At 44.4% G+C, this 19,904-nt stretch overlaps 1 protein-coding gene across 6 annotated transcripts; it reads right to left on the minus strand.

Moving 5' to 3' along the window:
* Window positions 1-1,078: 1,078 nt before the first annotated feature.
* zdhhc18a (zDHHC palmitoyltransferase 18a) lies at window positions 1,079-19,904 on the minus strand. 6 transcript variants are annotated; one of them, XR_015925923.1, is made up of 10 exons: window positions 18,291-19,885; window positions 16,742-16,902; window positions 14,408-14,557; window positions 13,780-13,917; window positions 12,204-12,255; window positions 11,510-11,612; window positions 10,535-10,647; window positions 9,687-9,789; window positions 4,549-4,642; window positions 3,154-3,293 (listed from the first exon to the last, which is right to left on the minus strand). XR_015925923.1 is itself a non-coding variant. In XM_088602848.1 (10 exons), the coding sequence occupies exons 2-10, from the start codon at window positions 18,527-18,529 to the stop codon at window positions 9,277-9,279; spliced, it is 1,365 nt and encodes a 454-aa protein (XP_088458974.1). In that variant the 5' UTR covers window positions 18,530-18,552; window positions 19,183-19,904; the 3' UTR covers window positions 8,314-9,276. The 6 variants fall into 6 exon arrangements, 5 of the variants coding, with proteins under 5 accessions (XP_088458975.1, XP_088458977.1, XP_088458976.1 ...); XM_088602848.1 differs by lacking the exons at window positions 3,154-3,293; window positions 4,549-4,642 and adding an exon at window positions 8,314-9,582 and having other exon boundaries at window positions 18,291-18,552; window positions 19,183-19,904; XM_088602849.1 differs by lacking the exon at window positions 4,549-4,642 and having other exon boundaries at window positions 1,079-3,293; window positions 18,291-19,902.

Raw genomic sequence — 19,904 nt, forward strand, 5'->3', positions numbered from 1 at the left:
CATGCAAGGATCCCATTTAAGTTTCTAGAATGATCCTGGTGAAACATTATACACAACGTGGCATAACAAGTCATTCTCTATATCCGCCTCTTTCTGGTGTGGTAGTAAATATAGAATTGTATTAAAAAACTTGTGCCATAGTACATTTTCAGGTTTAGATGGCAAACTTCAGGGTATAGTTTGTAAGTTTATTGGTATATTTAATCTTCTTGTTAAGGCTTTCAGGTAAAGTTTGGAGATATTACCAAAATATCAAATTTGGCAATCGATCGTCAAGATACTATATAAAATCCAATACAGGGGAAACACCTAGGAGATGACCTGCCATATAACGTGGACAAGTGCAGAAAGTTAGGTGCAGGAGAAAAGCACAGCGGTCAGCCTGCATCAGCAGCCTCACCCAGGTGAAGTGAGAAATTACTTTTATTATTAAGGAGGGGAGTGGCTTTAGGTAGGCGAGACTTCGGCTCATCATTTTATTCTGGGGAACAATACTGCTCAGTTAACTCTATCTGCTCCATATTTCAAACATAAATAACAGCATACCCCAAGAGTGTGCTGCTTTCAGCTGACAGCAGACAATTAGGGTGTCAAACATAAAACTGAAAATCTCCATGTTACGCCAAGGGGCTTCTTAACTAGCAAGAGTGCCACGTATGCATTGGTTTCCTTTCTGAAAATCTGTAGCGTGCACAAGAGAAAAGACATTTGATCATCAACAGAAGAAAAACAAGAAAAAACTTCCAACTGACACACTGAGCAGTACTCCTGAAAGATTATAATCGCATATTTTCTAAAATGTGGCCACAGGGTGACATCAGCACTGTTGCCTTACAGCTCTTGGGCCTTGAGTTTGATTGCAGGCTGGAGCACATTTTGTGTGGAGTATGCATGCTTTCACCATGTGAACCTGTGTCCTCCCACATTCTACAGGCATGAAGGCTCAGTTAACTGGTGCTGCTAAACTGTGCCCTATGATGGGCTGGTATCCTATCAAGACCTTACAACCTACGCCTCCAGGATAGACTTTCTGATAACACACGAAGAGACACATTATAAAAAAAAGACAACAGATGGGTTCATGTTATTCGTTTTTTATTGAGTGAGGTACAATGTTAGGTTCATGTGACAAGCCCTTAGGAATCATAAAAAACAAAACACAATATGGAGTCATTTTAATCCCAGCTACCCACTCCTAAAAGTTCTGCCATAATTCCATTTTGGCAAATATGAATCGCATCGAAGTTCCGCAGGTTACAGTTCTGAGAGAAACTTGCAGAGAAAATGATATTAATTTATCTGCGATCCTAATAAGACGGTGGCATGGCAGACAATACAGTTTATTTCATGCTATGAAATGCCACTATTAGTTTGTTACCACACAATCTTCTAGACAGGTAGTCAGTGTTATTTCACATCATCTGTGCAAGAGCTGCAGTGCGAGTAAGAAGGAACTAAGAAATGTCGCTCTTACATTGGATGACCGTGGTGTTACAATAAATTCTACAGTAATACAAGTAATGGAAAATAAAGTAGCTTTCGCAGTCTCAACCACTACAAGGGTGCCTTGAAAGGAAGCAAGGTGTTCCTTCTTATTACAAAGGACTTCTGAGTAGATGTGTAAAATCCAGAAGAAAATACAACAACCCCAGGAAAAGCCTTTGAAAACAAAAGTCTTTACTGTTACGGAGGGTGGGGGGTAGAGAAAACTGGAGTCATAGGAGACTGCTCGATTAAACAGCATGAATTCACAGCCTCCCCACGTGCAGAAAGGCTCAGATTGGGTTCCGCAGACATTACTGCTGGCAAGGCAGAAAGCATCTGTGTGCAGAATTCGGCATTTTACACACTGCTTGGAGTAGCTTTTCTCCTGCAAAAGATTGTGCCGGGAAAGAGCGAATTCTACCACTAAACGTAGTCACACACACCCCACCTGAACTAAAAATAGCTGGCATAAGGGAAGACGACAGCAGCTTTTACGTCATAATCCCATTCCCTGTGGTTAGGCAGATGTGGCGAATGCATTATTAATTCCAGCTTCGTTACGCAACCGGGGATTTGAGGATTACATTATGGGAACGGGAAACATTATTGCTGTGTGAAAAGGCCAAGAAACGTTAGCCGAGAGCAGACCAACGATCCTCCTGTGTGGTCAAGGCTCCCGGCAACACGGACAGAACCCGTTGCATCTTCGTGTCAATAGAAAATATGGCTCAAAGCATTCAGCATCCACGCCATGTGGCTCTGCCAGCAAAGCAAAGGGAAATTTGCTGGAACTAAGTCAACGTTTGTGCTTTACGAAAGGTGTGGGGCTTCTGAAGCTGGAGATCTGTAGTCCTATCCAACCCCCCACCAGGACAGGGAGGGGAGTGGAAGCCACTGTGTGCCCATTCTCTCCTCCGGATCGGACCAACAGTGGTTGAAAGGGCCGTAAAGCTACTGAATTCCCATCAGATACGAGTCCGTCCCCACTGCACAACAGCCCAGCACTGCAGGCAACATGCCAAAACAGTCCAGCCTGATTAGCCAATACCCCAGTGCTGACAGCTCCTTGTTTATCGCTGTAGAACACACACAATGACCCCAGAAAAAACACCGCTCCCCACCCATCCTGTTCCCGGATGGCAGAGGTCAAAACATTTCATGTCACGACATTTCCTACAGCATACAAGGTCGACCCCAAGTTCATTTTCATTTTTCCTTCTCCAGGCATCACAGTAAAGCCAAAAGCCTGGTCAGCACTGGATTTTCGCCCATGCCAGACTACTAGGGTCACGGGAGCAGGCACCAGGAAGGAGACTGGGGTTCTGGTACAGAGCTGGCTGTCGAGGGTATTTCTTCCTAAAGAGGATAGGCTCCTCGGAAAAATTCTCAAGGCCAAATACGAAGGATGGGGCTCCAGTATGCTGGGAAGCCCAAGTCCACCATTGAAGAAGGAGGTATTGTGCAACGCAAAGTTTCCCCACAGGCATGTAGGGATTGAACTAACTTTATGTCTAGCAGCCTGGCGTCAGTGAAGCAAAACTAAGCTCGACCCAGGCAGACTCCTCCTGGGGTAGCAGGCCATGGCTTGGTCCAGGAGATGGGGGAGGCCTCCTCTCCCCGGGTCACGGTTTCTGGCCTGACGTCCACAGCGAGGAGCTCTGGGAGGCAGGGCCGAGGGCTCTGGAGGCACTGACGGCGGGGTAGGCCCGACCTTCGGTCACAGTCGCGAGTCTCCTAGGCGAGCAGCGGCCCGTGGGCAGCGGCACGCGAGTGGCAGTCTCTATAGCGTCTCGAGTGCCCTGTGTGCACTGGAGGGAGCAGGAGGAGGGGACAGCGTGCAAGGAAAGAGAAGAGAAGGCAAAAAGATGACTGCAGAGGCCCAGCTGAACTGCACCACCCCTCAGCTCAGGCAGACAACACGCGTCAACCAGTGAAACCACTGAACTCTAAAATCGTCCGTTAGTACGCAAGCGGATGAGGAATCTGGTTCATTGCTTTAACGGAGTATAACACATTTATACGGAAATAAAGCACTCCATCTGGCTGCATTCGTCCAATAAGATCAGATTTGCACCTTCTATTTTGATAGATTTGTTTTTGCAGATGCACTGATCCATTGAGTGCTTTAGCAAAAAAAAAAGAGTAACACAACCTGCCCTGTCCAGTCTGTCACTGGGCATAGTGGACTGAGCAGTGCATCCTCCGGTCTACAAGTGAACACAGAACTAGCACTTGGGAAAGGTGGCACAATCTTGCGTGGAAGCGATGACTGTGGTCAAGAGCAAATGAAAAGCATGCAGACATTCCAGTGCACGTGCAAAGCACAGCCTCGGTAGAAAGCACAAAAACATTACAGAGCACTGAATCTACAATGTCACAAAATTGCACGGTGCTGACTTCTGCAGTAGTGTCTGACGTGAGGTACAGCTTTGTAAGTAACAAACCCTGCCACCCCTCCAGCCATTCATGTCCACGGCACGTTTCTAATAAAATATTTTAACAAAATGTTGAAACAGTTCTGTAAATGCTAAAAGAACAATGAGAAAGTCAAGGCATCAAAACCAGCATCTGTTCTATTAATATTACTGTAGTATCAAAAATGGATTACAGTACTGTTCTGGGACTATTCTATTCTGTACTATTGTGAAAGAAGGATTCAAGTAATGAAATTATACTATAGTATCAAAGCAGGTACAAAAAGTAAAATGATAAGAGGGAATACTCATTTTTATGAGCTTCGCAAGAAAAACATCTTTCTCTTTATACCCATTAGACTTCTTGCTTAGTGCTTCCTCGCTTCTGAAGATTTAAATGTCTTTGAGCCAAAGGATCTGTTCAAGGTGTGAATCAGGGAATTCTGAATCTGGGTACAGTGCAGGTGGAGAAGGGCCATTTGAAAAAAAACACTGCAGCTCTGCCCAAGAGTCTAAGACTGTACTGAGGTTTTTCTGAAGCTCTGTGTGAGAGCAGCTGCTACTCTGACTAGTGTCTCAGAGGTGGCAAACTGAGAGCCATGCACGAGCATCAATGAAGGGCATGCATCCGAACACTGCCAGCTCTTACCAGCTCCCCTCTGACTGCGATACACGCTAAGCCGCTAAAGTCAACTATCCCATCAGGCTGTGCAAGAGAGCGCAAATTCCTGGCAGTTCTCCTCCTGAGGAAAACATCACAAAACCCGCAGATTAAAACTCCTAAATGAAGAAACCCACACCGCCTGGTGCAGACACAGACAGATGCATTGTGCACAAGATATTTTTTAAAGAGAGCAACGTAAAAAATTAATAAACCTGGGGATTTAAACACTCATAAAGAACATGCACACAAGTCAACATTCTCAATTCTTGCACTTTTTGCAATTTATATGCCTCCATATCAATGCAGAAGTACTTATGAATAAACCAGTCAACAAGAAAAGACAGAATAAAAAGTAATCCCAATTAAAATAAGGCATTTTAGAATGGGCTCAGTCTAGCAAGATTCAGGAAAAAAAAACAGGCGTTTATTTCTCAACATGCTTGTCTTGTTGAAATCCTGTTACATATGCTCAGTTACGTGAACCACTTGTATTATATGATTAGTATGGCTAAGCGTTGTGGCACAAGTGCAACCTCAGCAGAGACATCTGAAACCTTAAGAGGAAGTCATGTGGGGACGTATATGAGCGTTGCACATATCTCACGATAAAACACTTTGCTAAGGATAGAGCTGCAAGAAATAGTCACATTCTCTCTACAATGGCAGTCTGGTGTGAGACATTCTATTAAATGACAGAAGTGGATAAATGCTACATACCACACCTACTGTATAACCAATGCTAAAAAAAATCCTTCCCTGAATATAAGGGCCAGGACCTGTATTTCCTGATTTGTAATGATTTGTTGCAAAACCCTCTGACTCACGCTTAGAAAGAGGAACGGTGACATTTCGCCTTTTTTCTCATGGTTCAACAGTAATAATCACACTTAGAAACTAAAAGAAAATGTAGTGATCAAGTTCTCTGGTCTTTTGCAGAGCGAAAACCAAACATCTATTCTCAGAGCACAAAAAAAAACACACAATGCTGATCAAGATATTTCAATGAGGGGAAAATGTCATACAAATAAAGTCTATGTTTTTAACATGAAAAAAGATCAACACTTTCCACTTAATAACCATAAGACAAAACATTTCCCAAGTCCAACAAGGGGAATCAATATATATAAAATATTAAAAGTAAAAATCAGAAGAAAAGTAGGAACAGGTAAGGAACTGTTATTGAATTTTGTCAGTATGTTCTGTGAAGTAAAAACATTTACATCATGCAAAGTCCTCCTAGAAAAGCCTTAATCAGTGTTTAAAACCAAAATAAGCTTCTCAGCCACCACAATACAAAGGCACAAGTGTTGAACAAAATGAGTTATGCAAATTAGATTTCAACAGCTTCCACACTGGAAAACAAGCGAGTAAAAACTACATAATCATGCCTGACTACAGCCACGCTCTCACCAATCAGCTCAATCAACCAAATATTTCCATCTTCACGAAAAAATACAGCTGCTCTTTGTCAGCTACTGAAGTTTAACAAAACACCTCACAGGATTTCTAACACATCCATCTCACATTACGCCTTTCTTAGGACTACAAACAAAAGCTGACCTTAAACAGTCGACTGAAAACTATTAAAATTATTCAACACCTGAGAAATGAAAAACATAAATGTCTCATTCCCAATAAGCCCATTGTTTGCATTCCCATACACATGAGCTACGCACTGAGATGGCCAGACAACCAGACATGGCACACCACCAGGGTCTGCACAACACAAGTCGACACAATCCTGTACTGCAACATTGCTGATGAAAACCAACTGGAATGGTCACAACCGGCACAGGGGGGTGAGGAGGCTGCAGTCTGTAACACATTCAACTGGCTCAGGGGCCACGTCGTAAATCTGTACTGGTCAGTCCCTGAGCCAGCTGGTGCGTCACAAGAGCTCTGAGCAGACGTAAATGGAAAGGGATAACTTACAGCACAACAGACCGCAGGCTAAAGGCAATGTTTTAATCCGTTTCACCAGCAATTAACACTGAAGCTCCTCTGTAGGCACCATGGAGCAAAAGATACAGACAGAGCACAACTGAATGAAGTCTTCAAGAAACAATTTTCAAAATAATAAAAGAAATTCCATTTTAAAAGTCATAAACTGGAATGAAAATGTGCCTTGCTTTCTCATCCAACAGCAGCACTCTTCATTTAAAGCAGTCGTTTGTATAAAATGTAGGTATCTTATTTATAACTACTTCATCGCTGGCTGCTTCACCGTTAATACTCGCTCATTATGGACTTATGAAGTGTTATTTGCACCTCCTAAAGCAAGCTCTTCTTTATGAACATCAAAAGCTGAACTGCTGTATTGACAAAGTCTCTCTTTTTCCATAAACAAAGGAAACAATTCATCACAGATGTGATCAAATTCCAAGTAGGTGTTTTTTAAGTGTGAGATTTTTCAGGATTTTGTTTTTGTTCTGCTTTGTTTTACAAGTAACAATTAAAAGGTTGAACTGCTAGCTGTGGCTTTGTGAATACCACTTCTATTTTTTTTAAAACCAGCCTTTTAACTTTGATCTTCTTTGAGGATTACTGTAAATTAAAAGAAGCTTCAATATCTGCCCTCCCCCCGTTCAAAATAAACAGGAAGTGCTGGCTTCCTCCTTCTTGAAATGAGGATCTGAAAGACACCTCTGGGATTTTAAGAGCACTAGGATGAGATACCTTATGAATTTCATGCTTTAATAAAAACTAAGGCAAATTCTTGAAGCAATTAGACCTTCTAATCTAAGAGTTCAATGCTTGTCTGCTACCAGATGTTTCACCAAGCAAAGTTTTAAAGTCTTAGCAAAGTTTTTCAAAAATAACTTTTCCCAAATCTGACTTTGAGATGAAAAAGAAGCTTCCCCATTAACCGAACCTCACTGAGACTGAAATCGGAAAATAATGAGCTGCTTACAAGATCTCTTGTAATTGGGATGACTTCACAGTTTATAAATGAAACCACATGGAGACGACTATAAACTGAAAGAGCTGTACTGTAGAAAAAAGAAGGTTTGCAGAGGCGCTAATTAAATTTCCAGGGCAAAAACAAGACCTTTATAACAGTAATCTGAGGGGTCAGCAGTGGAAGCAATGCGTGCTGTGCAGCCGAAACAGACTTCGCACCAGGTCTTGGCGACCCTGTCCTGGACACATATTCCAATGTTCGCTGGTGTCCGAGCCCCACATTGGCCAACAGGGCTCAAGCCTCTCACGTAGAGCATTCAACTCCAGAACTGTCACATGTCCATCTCACAAGAATGCCTTACACAACAGAAGCACATGTGCTGTTCTTCTGGCATTTGAAGAACATCTGGATGAGACCACAGCAAGGGCAACATCTGAGCTTTTGAGCAGTGTCCTGCACCTGCATTGCCATTAATCACTAACAGCCTAGAGCAACTAGATGCCCCTGCCCAGGCCACCACAACTGGATAATGGGTGAAACTCCAGGCCCATCACTCACAGACTGTTTGGCTGTAACATCCTGCGGTCTATGAACTACCCCAGACAGTGAACCACAATGCAAGTCCAGGCTTCAACAACACAAAGACATTTTATCAAGAGAACATGGAGCCCAATGGCTCCTTTCTGTTTTTCTTTCTTGATTTTCACCAAGCTTGACATTTGAATGAGTTAAATCACCTCATTACTTGGCACAATCAGTGAAGTGATTCTTAAACAAAAAGTCACTCGAGCGTATCAGGGTTAGTCACGAACAATCAATTTCTCAAAATGATGCCAAAAACACTCAGCCAATATTCAATATCTGCATTTATTTAAAAAAAAAACATGTAAGAATAAGAGTGACAAGTTTCCTTGGATGCTCAGCACACATAAAAAAAAGAAGTGTTCATAAACCTTATTTAGCAGGCTGTTAAAGGTTTCACGCAGGATTTAAGCCTGCAAGTAAATTTCCTTGCACTTTAGTGCAACAATGTTTTATCCTAGAGCCAGAGATCATTTGGAAATCAAGATGACTTCTTATTTTGGGAATTTGCTTGCTGGGATCAACAAGTGCCTCTTTTACATTATATTTAAATCAAACAGTAATATGCACATTCATCCTGACCATTTACATGTTGTTTTTTACTTTGAAAGTGCAAATGTTTTACAAAGAACAACTGTGGTAGCTTACATCAGCTGCATTAGACTCAGAAATGCAAAATGCTGTTTGCACAAAAGTTTAAACACTGAATGATTACAAAATGTATATATTTTTAAAATACTGTAGATTTAAAGAGGTCCAATTCAATTAACCTGGACACAAGATTTCAATCTAGTATGTGATCCAAATACTGTTTCAATACTGCACAATGCATCTGAGATTGTGAATTTCTGAATGTGATTATCATCATGAACAGTGCAGGAGAAAATTTACTTGTCATACTAAAAAATGTTTCACACCACACTGGTCACCAGTATGCAAATGGACAAAAGCCCAGGCCCACTGACTGTTTGATAAAGTTTACAACAACCAAAATTAAAAAAAAAGGATTTGAAAATAATTTTACATTTTATTTAATAAAACCTCAGACTGACAGATCTGGGATTTTAAAAGTCATTTTTAAGTTTTGGATCAAGAGGAATAAAAAAAAACTTTATCTTGTGCACTTCATTAGGAACACCAGATTTTAAAATAAAAAGAATGCAGCAAAGAAGAAAAAAGAGATTGCAAACAATAAAATGAACAGATCTTTCACCGGCATTCAAAATCTCTTATACTGTCAGATTTGTGACCGAGAGATCTTGCTTTTGTCGGGACACCTCTTGCTCCCTGTTCTGTTTTCCACTCTGTTGAGGAGCAAGACTCAACACTGTATCCATCACAATCTGACCAAAAACACATGGCGAGGAAGCAGGTAGCTTGTGCAGCCAAATATTAGCCTGGACTCCATGGGGAGCACCATAGCCACCGGCAAGGGCAGTCTCAGGAGGCTGTCTTTCAGTCTGCCGCACAGAGCTGCCCTCAGCTGCCCGCTGTGTGCTGGCTGTAGGCTGTGATGGCCCGGGACACCACTGCGGCTGTACCTCCACACACAGACACAGGGAGGAAAGGGTGTGCACCATGAGTGTGCAGAGCCCAGCACTGCACTACTGTCACATCACCACTAGGGCGCGCCGCCTACCATGTTGGTGTCGTTTTTGGCCACAAACGGAGGGAGGTCGGCTTCAGGGGGAGCTGCAGGGGGCGAGCTGTCCGCCGGCACAAAGCCTCTCCTGTCAATTAAGCTCCAGAGACAAATAAAAACACTGATTACAGAATTCGGGGGCCGGGATAATACCTTTGAGCCAGCAGAGCATGCTGTTATGACCCAAAAAGGGGTCCCCACATACACCCTCCCACCATACATAAGAGCCACTGAATCCACTGCTCATTGGAGCCAGAGGACAGCACTGGAGACCCTCGCAAGTTCACTACAAACATCAAGGAGGAAAACCAGCAAGCCACTGCACGCTGTGGCAGATCCGTGCTGAGGATTAGCAATCGGCTTTTAGAAAATGTATCAGACGTGAATCGCCTTTAAATGCAGCCCCAATCCAAAGATCAACAGGTCAAGTAATCTCAATAAATGAAGTGGAAGCGTAACAGGGGTATATGAACGAGCCCAGGTTAATTTCCACGCTGAGAAGCCGAGTAAAACACACAACATTTCCCCGTCCAAGGATGGCTTCATGGCCAAAACACTGTGCATTTTACGTGATTATCTTCCAATCACGGAAATTAAACTCCACTTGTTCCTAGGTAGCAGGTTACAGAACCAATTTAAAACAAAGAAAATATTAGTAGCCCTGGTATTGAATAGCCAGCTCATGTTAAGCATTTGATATTAAAACTTTGGTAACAATTTGGATTTGAATGAAAAAAGTGTTTCACCGTGTTTACTGATAGGAGGTTTTCCTCTCGCAGTGCAAGTGACCAACAATGATCCAAAACAGAACGAGCAAAACCACAGCGGAGCTCCCTCTGGCTTACCTGGGCGGCATGGGGCCACAGAGCACGGCACAGCAGTTCTTGAAAATGTTGTTGTAGCTGTAGGGATTCCCCAAGTCTTCTGCTCCCCGCTTTCCTGACCAGGAGCCTTTTATCTGCGTACAGGAACCACAGGGCCACGTGATCACAGGGCCAAGCAAACGGACATGATAAACAACATGGCGCCGCCACAGCCTCTTCAGTGCTCCTGCATCAGCACGAAGGCATGCCTAGCGGGGGGCTTGCACAGCACTGCAAAAGCACAGCGCGTTACTCGCAGCTCAGGTCTCTGCATCACGTCAACAAGTGCAACTTTAACGTGCCGCAGTGGCTCACATTACCCAACTGCACTGGCGGCTCATTGAGCTTTACAGTTCAGGCTAGGGCAGCACCGCGTCCACGAGTCTCCAGCGAAGGGTCTGGAGGAATAGACCCTCATCCAGCGGAGACCGAAATGTTAGACTGAGATTAGAACTCTCTGCGATCATGATCCTACAGCTGTCCACTGCCCTGAACACACTCTGAGGCATTTAGAACAGTGCTGACTGGCTGCCTGCACCAGGAGCGATCCGCCTGAAAAACCCAATAATAACTGTACTGCCACGGTCAACAGACATGCAGAAGCTAGCCATGCCCATCAGTGAATCACACTGCTGAGTCTTTATCATTAGTGTTAAAGCCCCTGGAGCCACTTCACCTGCAGCCCTTCAAAAATAATGGTTTTCAGTCCCACGGATTTGATCCCGATATCAGACCAGTGGCCAAGGCCAGGAAACACCTATGCCCAACACTTCGGAGTAAGCCGCTCCTCTTGCGGAAAGAGGTGTTTCAGCGAGCTCACGTGAAGCAACTTGTCTTCATTAAGGAGCAGCTGGAACGGCTTTGCTACAGTGCTATTTGACCACAGCAATATTGCGCAAATGGTGACTCTAAAGGAAAGTGCAATACCATTAACCTGTGCCTGTGCTCAGTACTTACATCTTCATTAGTGGTGAGGTTTGAGGCGACGAGATATGTGTGGAACCCTGAGAGGCCCAGTATAGACCAGACTGAAAAGAAACAGACCACCAGCTCCAGAACATTGCAGCTAGAGTTAAGGACAAAACCCAGTGGGGTCTCTGCTATGTTACCTACAAAATGGCTCCTTTTCCCCTCACTGACTGATAATTGGAAGAAAATATTTTCCCATCAAGGGAATTCCTTTCAGTTATGAATTTGTGGAAGAAAACTAAGAAGGGAATAGCTACTTAAAAACACAATAATTTCTATATTCCCTTGCATGCTGTTACTCTTTAACAAAAGGTTCCGTTTGGTGGTTTTAGTTCTTGCAAACTAAAATAACCACAGAACTCAAAATAAGGTGATGAAGTTCACCAAAAGGTTAAAGGACCAGGCTTATCAAAAAAACACTCTGAATTTCACTGGCCAGAGCCCACACCCACCCAAGCACTCTGCTCACCGCGAGGTCAGTCCATTCTGATGCCTCTGACCTTCTAAAAGTCCCTGCACAGGAAGAGGGGGATGCAGGAAATTCTCCTGAAGAATTCTAACTGAGCAGACTAATACATCTGATCACATCCAAGGATCCGAAAATCTTGCAGATCGAAGGCTTGGGAAGGCATTAAATTGTGCAACTGGAAACAAGCGGCCTTTGACCAAACTGAAAGGATATCTGGCAGGACTCTCCTGTAGAGCCACAATGAGTCCCTTCCCAGCCTGTGAGCCTGTAGAAAACAAAGTGCACATTAACAGCTAGAACCACACAGCAGCTGTTCTGTATTAGGTCAAGGGTAAGCGTGGTATCAAGTCTGTCACATGGTCATGTTATAAATAGACAGGAACAGGACACAGAAGTAGCAACAGCTACTAAGAATAAAAAATACCAATAGTGACTTCCTGTGATTGTCTGTTCCTCCCCCCCCCCACCATTTAAAACTGATTTTGGTTTCAATAGAAAACAGCCTGTCACACTAGGGGTTAATGGGGATTAATAGTTTTGACAGTGTTTAAAGAACGCTATGTGGATGTGATGAAAATACCCTGCTCAACGCTCAGTGGAGAATCACTGCTCATTATTTCACTGCAGACAAATAAGATAAGACTCAACAGCTAGAAGCCAGAAGATTAAAAACTTGACAAGGCACCACTTTAATTTCCTAGGAGACTGTCAGTGCTCGGAGTAAGTGCTGATAAAGACCGAGCATTTTCTTTCTTCTACAAGAATGGGTTTACCCTGCATGTTTAACAGCACATCAAAACCCTCTATTTTAGCAGCCCTTCATTACAGAAAAAAGGGAAGGAGGTCAGCCTTTCTCCAATGGATTTTGAAGACAGGATTTGCCCATGTTTCCAACAGCGCACAACAGAAAAGCGCACTGTCCACAGACACAACAGCTCCAGGAACTCTCGCTGGATTTGCACAGGCCGGCTGAGTCTTCAGCTGTTCTTAATCTCTTTAGCATGCAGCAGCATCAGCACTTCATGGGGGTCTGCTGGAACTACAACAGCAGGGGGGGCAGGAACACCAGAGGTACTATTTACCTTAGTACTGAGTCACACTTTGGGAGACTACAAAGCAGTAGGAAAAGCTTTGGGGAGGTAGCAGAAATCAATATGGAATAGGTGTTACAGTAAAAGACACGCCTCACTCTGTCAACAGATGGCTTTTTTTTCCCCAAAAAACAATAATTGTAAAAATAAGACTGGAGAGAGAACAGCAAATTACCGATGTTGTAAAACTTTGGGACAGATAGCTCCTTACTTTCCCATTCAACTCCGCAAAATACATTTTGACATCTCAAATCCAGACTGTCAATATCTAGATATTTGTAAACAAATGAAATATGAGAATCAAAACCAAAAGCTTGACAAGGAGTCCTAAAAAGCCTAGTTTGGGGATGGATACTCTGTCATATTTACAACTGGTCTTTTGTCACGACAGTGTATCCTTCTTTTTGTTAGTTCGGTCCTTCTGGTACACTGGTGTTCACGGTTTTCTTTTCTCCTTGACACAGCTCACAGTGTTCCCCCTTCAGATACCTAACCTGCTCCCCCTGCCCATCCCTGCAGTAACAGAGAGTGTGTGTGACAGTCAGTGTGCACAAGGGTGTAAGAGAGTGACTGTGGGAGTCAGTTAAGACTCAGAGTGTGACTCGGTCACTCTCACAGTCACACTCAGTCACTCTCTCACACCGAGTGCGACCGTGAGAGTGTGAGTGTGCACACCGCAGCGGCCAGGAGATACATACGCAGTGTGAGGTGCGTTATCACGCAGCCGAAGATGAAGGCGGTGAGGAAGGACAGCGAGACAATGAAGGTGTAGAAAAACCTGTAGTTTCGTTTCCCCACGCAGTTGCCCACCCACGGGCAGTGATGGTCGAACCTCTCTGCAGGAAGGAACCAGAATGACAGCTGAACATGACTGCTGGGGAGTTGCTGTTAGACGCCTGAGCTAGAGATAGGGTTGTAAGCACTCGCCCAGAGGAACTCACTGTCTCATGCAACACCTCCGAGCTCTCTGTACAGATATCAGCCGACAGCATGAGCATCTCCGTTAAGATTTGCATGATGTACAAAGCAAACCTACTATTGCATCGCATTTACTACCTGTGTGTGCAGGCTGCTCATGGTAATACGATAGTTGTGCAGAATAACATTAATAAATAGATCCGACAGGGAACAGCTGTTGTTATAACAAGCATAATGGAGCCACAACCAGACTTAGGCCAATTTATCATCAGGATACTGCTGTACGACCCGTGTCTTATACCAGATTTGAGGTGTATATTGGGCTGCAAGGCTTTGGTTAGGAGTTTCATTCCCTCCCTGCCGCTCATCAGAGCCCTCATTAGCGCAGCAGAAACACGGAGCCCTTACCCACGCAGTTGTCACACATGCTGCAGTGAGACGTCCTGGGAGGCCTGAACATTTTGCAGGTGAAGCAGTACTTGAGCTTCACCACCTGGTTGTTGATGACGACCTCTTTCGTCCGTGGGGGAGGGCGGTACGTGGAGGAACCTGAGCTATCTGCGGGGCGTTTGGGAGGCAGAAAGGGAGAGAAGAGAGCGCTATTTTAAAGTCAGGGACTTCGGTGTTCACACATGCTCCGAACGTTGACTCAAAGCAATATCACTCGTTTGCCTTCTGTGTCCAAGCATCCCGAACAAAAATCTACTGTTTGTTAGAGCACTGGATTTTAATTTCTGGAATGAGGTTTTCAAACCATGTTGTTGTACTGCAGGATAAGATGATCATTTCTCAACAGGTCTCCAATCCAGACACCTACTGTAGGAACAGACACTCAAAAAGAAATCACACAGACCATGGACTTTCTTACTCAGTGGGCTCACTTAAGAATGAAGCAAAATATTGCACAAACCATTGAAGGCTCAGGACTTCACCACCATAAACTACTAAAGCTCCATAGACAGCAAACCGTGAAAAGTTTTCACGCTCTTTTAAACAGAGATAATGAATTTAGAATCTATTTATAATGGGCTAGATTGCAATTGTTTAGAAATAATGGTTGATCATTAATATTCAGCAAAATGTCTTCTGTTAAATGATCTCTGACATCTGGTGCCCTTTTTGTCTTTTTCTGAGGAAAACAAGACACTACACCACAAAAGTGGTATTTTGTACTGTGACTACAGCAACACATAGAAAACGCTGGGGAGGCAGTCCAGTCAAGCCATCACGTGTCCTGTGTGGCAGGAATGGAGTGCACAGCCTTGGAAGCACAGATCAAGTCTTATTACCATCAACCTCTGCCTATCGCACGCAAAACCCAGTCATGTTGTCAGCCACATGAGTCAATTTAAGACTACGAGCCACGTGAACCTCACACTGCATATGAGCTAGAAAGATCTCTTCAACAAGAATTAGGACACAGCTTTCTTTTGATCATTTGCGCAAAGAGCAACTTCATCCCACCCAGATGTACAGAGAATCAAAGCTGCATTCTAGATCTACCACCCAGTTCAAAGGCTCTACAGAGTGGAGTCAAATATGTGAGCCTAAAGCAGTCAGAATCTGCGTCTAGCTGCATTTCGTATCCCAGTTATGATGACAAAAAAAAATTCTATAAGCCTGACATATATTTACACAACTCTGACCATTTTTATACACCTCCTACACATTATACTAGTTCCACAGAAGCACTTATTTTGTCTAAGTCAACAGATACCAATACAATGCTGACACTTTTATTTCTATACTACTATGATGTAGCATTCATTCTTACACTAGTATAACACCTATAAGCTTTTTATAAAGTACTAAGACACTCAGAAAAGCTACAGGAACTCATGATGAACAACACCTTCAAAACATAACCTTCTGGCTTTCAGTTACCAAAGATCATGGAAACTGAATGGACAATCTATCGTTACTGAACAAATGGCCGCATTCTCTGTGGCAATATCAGAATTACAAAAGAACTTCTTACTTCACTGAACTTGTTCCACTATTTGTGAAGTAATGCTGCTTGAAACCCAGTTTCCTGGATTAGCTCAGCAGCAACGACTAAGTCACCTCCAAAATCTGAACCAAAATCCGAACCAGAGTGCAACACCTTTCTCCCTGCGCCTTGTGTTAACTGGATGCTACTGGGAAGACTAGGTTTCCCCTACACCCCTGGAGCGAACTGTGAAGTCCAGTCCAGCATCTGTTCACAACCCGCCCCTTAATAGTTTGGATAACATGCTAATTCATTCAATCACATAATTAAACGTCTGGTTACTTAGGCTTGCAGCGAAACAAATCGAGCCTGCTGTTTGGCCAACTACTGCCTATCAAGAACGGCTGAGCTCTGGCTGTGCTTTCAGCCCCATGCAAAGCCAGCTGCTTAACTGTCGGTCACACAGAAATTGTCCTAATTCTTTATCCAATACAGGGTTGCAGGAGAGCCGGAGCCTATCTAGGAAAAGACCGGCTCCGGCAAGGCAGGATATATCCAGGACAACACATCACAGGGCACACGCAGACACACTCACACCAGGGCCAGATTCCCAGAACCTGCCAGCAGGTGGAAACTGGAGCACCCAGAGGAAACCCACAGGGAGAAAACGAACACACTCCCCTTACACAGCACCCCAAATTCCAGAACAGAACCCAGGGCCCCAGCTCTGACATGGTAACACCAAGTCTCTTTTGTTTTTGATATGTTGGTCCTAACTCGTAGGCAGCCCCTGGAGACAGACGCGACCTTACCGATCTGCCTCTCGATGTCAGCCGCCTCGTCCGGAGTGGCGCGGGGCAGGATGCCGGGGTCAGTGAAGCTGGTCTGCAGGAGCGAGATGACCACGAAGAAGAAGAGCACCCCTCCAATCGCTGGGATGCAGCTGGTCAGGTTCCGCACCAGGAAAGGACAGCTGGGGTGGACAGCACGGGACAAAGGGAATGTTTGGCTGCCATATACAAACACAGCTAAAGGAGCTACATCTCATCCCTCCAGAACAAGGGAGATCGAGAGGAGATCTGATTATAGCCTATACAGTTCTCAAAGGCACAGACGGGATCAACGCGGGTGGCGGTTTCAGACAAAGTAGCACAGTATTTTTTGCTAGGAGTCTGGAACACAACTTCTGGTTTGCCCTAGCCAGGTGATTGTGGCCCAGACTGTAGTCTTCATCAAGAAGAGGCTAGACAAATTTAAATTCACTTAGCTGCTAAACTACAGAAAGCAACATGGGCCTAATTTCATCCTTTTATTGGCAATCTTTATGTCCTTAGGGCTCAAAATCAACATATTTCTCTGGAGTGCTACAGGACCCTTCTGAGCTGGGCTCTGACTTCGCTTCCTACTGTCAAGTAACACAGCCCTGGGGATACCTCAACAGGTGCTGCTGTGTTACTTCCTCATGGAAACCTTATCCCTCGGCCCAGAAATCTGACTACTTGTTCATTATTTAAATCGGTAGCCTTTATTATTTAAGTTTTAATGGGCTTTGGGAGCTTTATCTTGTCAAGAGCCGGTTGAGTGGCAGGCCTGGGTACACGTGAACAGGCTGTTCTGAACACGTCTGTTTTTAACTTCAGGAACTGTGTACTTCAGCGTCTCGGAAATATCCCCGTGAATAAAATTCACTTATACGGCAGGACCGCGTCTTTTGAACACACTGCGAATGTTGCATGAGCAAATAGTGCAATAGAAATTAGATTAAGTCTGTAAGGGGTGTGAGTAGAACAAATGTCAGCTATTTGCTTTGTATGTCCCTTTTCCAAGGCCATCGAAGTTCCTCCAATTTTGCCAGCACTGCTCCCGCGACGATGCATGCAAATTTCCCCCTTAAACATCTATCTTGTGGCTAAATAATACCGTATGAAATCCAATCCCATAAACTTTTTTTTTTTGGAAATGATGTTCAATCGTATCACTTAGCCGGATGAAACAAAGGTCCTAAACATCAAGGCTCTTTCGTGTGAAGCCACCCTGCAGTTCCTGAGAATCCAAACCACGCAGCCTGTGTTGTCTTAACACACGTGTTTTTCTTAACTCGCTTGACCAGTGTGGCATGAGATTCGTCATGGGAGAAAACAAAAAACAGGAAACCACACATTTCGGAGCAGTCCCCTAAGAAAAATAAAAGATCCCTTTTCACCACTGCTGTAGAAGAGTTATTCCGTTTGTTAGTTGAAAAGACAGGTACATTTCCCTTCCTGTAGATCTTGGTGAGAATCGGATGCTTTTTTATGGGAACGTAACACACTTTCACAGAGCAGCATTACGACACCGACGCTGTTATTGCTGAGTACTTACTCGAAGATGAAGAAGAGGCCGCTGGTGACGAAGATTAGACCGAGTGTCAGCGGAAGGACGCCGCTCTGACGGGCGACGATGATCCGGCCATCGCAGTAGAAGCGATTCTTCCCCGGAAAAACTTCCCATTTCCTCCGCGGACGCTGCAGGCTGGTCTTCTCGGAGCCGGGCGCGGCTGCCGGCGGCGTGGGTGTGGAGAGGGCTTGTGGGTCAATTTGCTGATATTCGCAGTTTTTCATGGTTTAATTTGGTAGGGACGAAGCTGGAAATAGCAAAATGAGCCAGAGGCAGCGGCCGTGGTAATATGGCTGTTTTCAAGAAAATCCTCCCGAGTGAGATAATTCCTACCTTGGAAAATGTTAACTACGATATGTAGAGATCATTCCAGCTTTGTTCTACAGTGTCTGGCGAATGGTTGTATGGTATTGCTTTCAACTGAGCTACAACGACATCAAACAGTCGCTAATTAAAGGTATCGTTTAAAAATTCCCCTCGCTGTTCCAGCAAACACGGAACAAACAGGACTCCTGCGGCTAAACAAAATACATTTCAGTGTCTTATCTTTAAAACCCGATAATGGCATTGCTACAATGAACCCTGCTCAGCTTTCAAAAGCAGGGATTCACATCTATTATAAGGATCCAAGCCCGATTGGATTTGCTCTTCGAGTTGCCAGTACTATTGCCACTATCAGAACACTGTCCCGCAGCGTAAACTGTATTCGACAACGATTCAATCCGCAAAAACTACTTCGGTTTTCATTTAGCCTTGTTTTTTTTTTACAGAAACAATACCCAGCCGTTTAGATAGAAAAGTATGACTTAATCCTTTAATTCCGGACGCTGATGTTTAAATCTGAACAACAACAATTACAACAACAAAAATAACCTACATCGCTCTTTTATTGCAGTATTTCCAAACCAGGTCTTAATGTATTTCCCGGGCAAAGTCAGATTCCGCGAGCATCCTGTAAATTAATTCAGAGGGCACGACTCGGATCCGTCGCCCTCCGTGCGCGCCCTGTCTCATCCCAGTCCGCCGATGGGTCCGGACCGCTCCGAGGGCGCACGTCTCCAGCTGCGCTGCAGAAGATGCGCTCAGTCCGAGGAGTTTCCTACCCGAGCCATCCGTAGCCAGGCTCATCGCCCGGGGTACAGTTACCCCGCAACACCAGCAACAAACCACTCTTATCTCCGGTGGCTAGGCACGGAGCCGCCCCTCCTCATTCTTTCTCCCGCTTGCGCGTTGAAATGTGTCCAGAAGAGAGCGGAGACCCCCCGTTTCGCCCCTAACTCTTCCCCCCTCGTCAGGATACCGAGGGACGGTTTCTCTCTCGGTCTGTCTTTCTTTCTTTAGGGAGGAAGGAAGGAAGGCGACACTGAATTATTTACGACACTTCAACCTCGCCTACGGCGCACGGTGCCACCATGCTACATTCTCGCGTTACTTCATGGTTATCGCCCAACCTTTCCAGAGCGGGGAAGGGAAGCGATCCGAAACCGACAACAGATAACTCACGATTTAACCTTTGCCGTATTGCTGTTGAGTCAAAAATCTCAAGTTATGCGCGGTGATTTGCTTTTTAATGTTACGTGTTTGATTTTTTTTTCATCG

Source organism: Lepisosteus platostomus, chromosome 13, assembly GCF_059453375.1.
Source record: "Lepisosteus platostomus isolate fLepPlt1 chromosome 13, fLepPlt1.hap1, whole genome shotgun sequence".
Lineage (NCBI taxonomy): Eukaryota > Metazoa > Chordata > Actinopteri > Semionotiformes > Lepisosteidae > Lepisosteus > Lepisosteus platostomus.